The 2500-nt window shown below is 57.8% G+C and overlaps 1 protein-coding gene across 2 annotated transcripts; it reads right to left on the bottom strand.

Annotated features, from left to right (window-relative positions):
• Positions 1 to 71: 71 nt before the first annotated feature.
• On the bottom strand, positions 72 to 1517 carry LOC109515143 (WAS/WASL-interacting protein family member 2-like). Of its 2 annotated transcripts, XR_002168122.1 has the most exons (4): positions 1503 to 1517; positions 1205 to 1415; positions 824 to 879; positions 72 to 737 (listed from the first exon to the last, which is right to left on the bottom strand). XR_002168122.1 is itself a non-coding variant. In XM_019868740.1 (3 exons), the coding sequence occupies exons 1-3, from the start codon at positions 1329 to 1331 to the stop codon at positions 298 to 300; spliced, it is 627 nt and encodes a 208-aa protein (XP_019724299.1). In that variant the 5' UTR covers positions 1332 to 1346; the 3' UTR covers positions 72 to 297. The 2 variants fall into 2 exon arrangements, 1 of the variants encoding a protein (XP_019724299.1); XM_019868740.1 differs by lacking the exon at positions 1503 to 1517 and having other exon boundaries at positions 1201 to 1346.
• Between the last annotated feature and the right edge of the window lie 983 nt (positions 1518 to 2500).

A 2500-nucleotide genomic window follows, 5' to 3' on the forward strand; every position in this document is an offset into this window, starting at 1 on the left:
CGGTATTTGCCGGCTCCGACACGTCAAATTTGGGGCGAGCGTGCGCATGAAGACAAAAAGCCACAGTCAGCCTGAGCTCATGAGTTTTATTGAAGCGACAAAAGTTCACCAAAAGTGAGCGTGCAAACGGCATGGAAACCAATCGAGTGTTTTCATGTCACCCCGGAATGACTACATGATGATTACGAGCAACCGATTTGAGGAGAAGGCAAGCGACAGAAAAGTCTTGATGGCGTCTTAAGTTTCAAAAGGAAAGAAAGCAACAATGGAGCTGCAGCTGGAAGGCAGGCGTGCCGATTACTTTCTGTCATCCGGGGTGGCACCTTGGGGGGGAGGGGGAGGGGGTGGGGGAGGAGTCTGGCCCGAACCCGAACCCGGGGTTCCGTCTGAATGCGTGCTATGGTCAGGGAATCCGCTCGAATAATCCACCCCCTCAATCCAAACTCTGTTTCCAAAAACACGCAAGGAAAGGCCGACATCCTGGTTGAGCTTTAAACCGAGAAGGAAATCTGGAGTCACACACGTGAGTCCCCCATTGGTGGTTGGGTCGGATGTAGTCGATGACGGGCCCTCGGTCGTTGACGAACCGGGCCCGGAAGACGGTGACGGATCGGGTGCGGACGACGGACCGGGCCCGGAAGATACAGGATCGGGCGCAGGTGTCACCGGATCGGGGCCGGGTGGATCGTTTTCATCTGGGGTAGGTTGTGCCAGAGAGGCGGGCAGGCTGATGCTTCCTGTCAATGGCAACGTTGCCCCGTCGGGTTAGTCGCTGTCATGCCTTGGGATATGCCGCGCGCCGGTCGAGAGCGGGATGACTTACCAAGCAGTAAAATAAGCGTGAACACCTTGAAAGTCCCCATTTTGTCAGACGCCGTTCTGAAAGACAGCCAAAAACCACATTCAATGCACACGAAAGAAAAGAGGGCTCCGCGGGCAGGCCCGAGTCCCGCCGGACCAAAGTCGTATTTCGCCCGCCCAAAAAAAAAAAAAAGAGCAAGGAATGTTTGTCAGCGATGGGATGTCCCAGCCGTTGCCCGCGCGGCGTCCAAACGCCGCCACCCCATTGGACAAAGTTCCTCAAGCGCACAAAGCAACGTCCGTCGTGACCCTCCCGGTCCCAATCGCTCGACTTGACGGCAAAGTATGTCCAAGACACAGGCTGCGTTCAACGAACGGCCGTCGAGACGAAGAACGTACTCACCGCGCGGAATCCAGTCTGCCCCTGGGTTGGCGTCAGTGGCGCGCCGAGGTTTTATACAGTGCCTCGCTGCCGCAAACAAAGGAGTCGGTTCGCTTTGTGCAGCCCTCTTTAAGGTGGGGCCCTTCATTAATTCCCCTTGTCTTCTCACGCAAGCGCTTGGTTTCTTCTAGGCGGGTCTTGTCGAGCCACATTTCACCTTCACATTTTCCTACTGTAATGAATCAATTACATGAGTCACTTTGAACATGGGGGAACGCCATGTGAAAAAGGCATATGTCACTCGGCAACAAGGACAAACCGGTTTGTCTCCCTCAAGCGCTGCTCCCGAGGCGCTTGCGCTCCTTTTTGAAGCCGCGACAGCACACGCGGGCCCCCCTGCCCCCCGCTCGGCAGGTGGGATGCCTCCACGAGCGGGATGGAGCGTCGAAGCGCCGGCTCGCGTTCCCGACGGCGCGGCCGGGAAAGCGCCGCCTCGGTCCGACATTCTCCCTCAACCAATCCAGCCGCTCGCCGGTTGGGCGGCGCGTCTGCCGCCTGGCGTTTGCCAGATCTCGGGCGCCCTCGCTTGGCTGATTGAATTGGTCCCTCGCCCCATCGACAGCCAAAAAGACAGGAGGCTCGGAGAAGGGCAGGCCGAAAAGTGCGACGCGCACAGACACGCTCTCCCTCATCACCGAGCCAGTTTGCCGGCTCGTTTTTGCCACCGTCACTCCGTGGACCGAGTCCAAGGTTGGACGGCTGCCACCGATATTTTGGGAACCTGCGGAGAAAAAAAACACCCGAAAAAAACCCCTCTATTTGGCGCTAGATGCACCACCGATGGAGGTGGTGGGGTGTTCACGTGATCATCCTGATCAATCTTGAAAATATGAAGCCAAAGAATCGAATGTGGCTGCGGTCGCCGCGGTCGCTCTTCTTCTCTCGTTTCAAATATTCCAGCCCAAAGTCCGTTCATTCCATTTTAAATCGTGAGAGGAGAATCGCGCGGGCGGGGGGAGCGACACCCCAGACGGGTGGCAGAGCACACAATGAGAAAAAAGGAGCATTCGCAGCGTCCCGCGCCGCCCGCTCGCGAGTCAGGCGAGGGGACAGCGGCGACTTCTCGGCCACCGAAGCCTCTCTGAAAATGACGACCCGAAGGAGGAGCCTGCTTTTCCGAGTCCGAGACTTCTCTCCACAGAGGAAGCATCCTTGGCAGCCGCATCACGGTGTGGGCCGGGCGGGAGCTGTGCTGGCGGCAACAGAGGAGGAAGCCCTGCGAAGTTGGAAAGCCCAACCCTCGGTCCACCGAGACAG

Source organism: Hippocampus comes, unplaced genomic scaffold (genome assembly GCF_001891065.2).
Source record: "Hippocampus comes isolate QL1 unplaced genomic scaffold, H_comes_QL1_v1.1 scaffold225, whole genome shotgun sequence".
NCBI lineage: Eukaryota > Metazoa > Chordata > Actinopteri > Syngnathiformes > Syngnathidae > Hippocampus > Hippocampus comes.

Coding starts and splice junctions, on each gene's coding strand:
- LOC109515143 (XM_019868740.1), bottom strand. CDS start 1,331: ATGAAGGGCCCCACCTTAAAGAGGGCTGCACAAAGCGAACCGACTCCT. Junction 880..1,200: donor GACTGGATTCCGCGCGGTGA/GTACGTTCTTCG, acceptor GCTGTCTTTCAG/AACGGCGTCTGACAAAATGG. Junction 738..823: donor CACGCTTATTTTACTGCTTG/GTAAGTCATCCC, acceptor TGCCATTGACAG/GAAGCATCAGCCTGCCCGCC.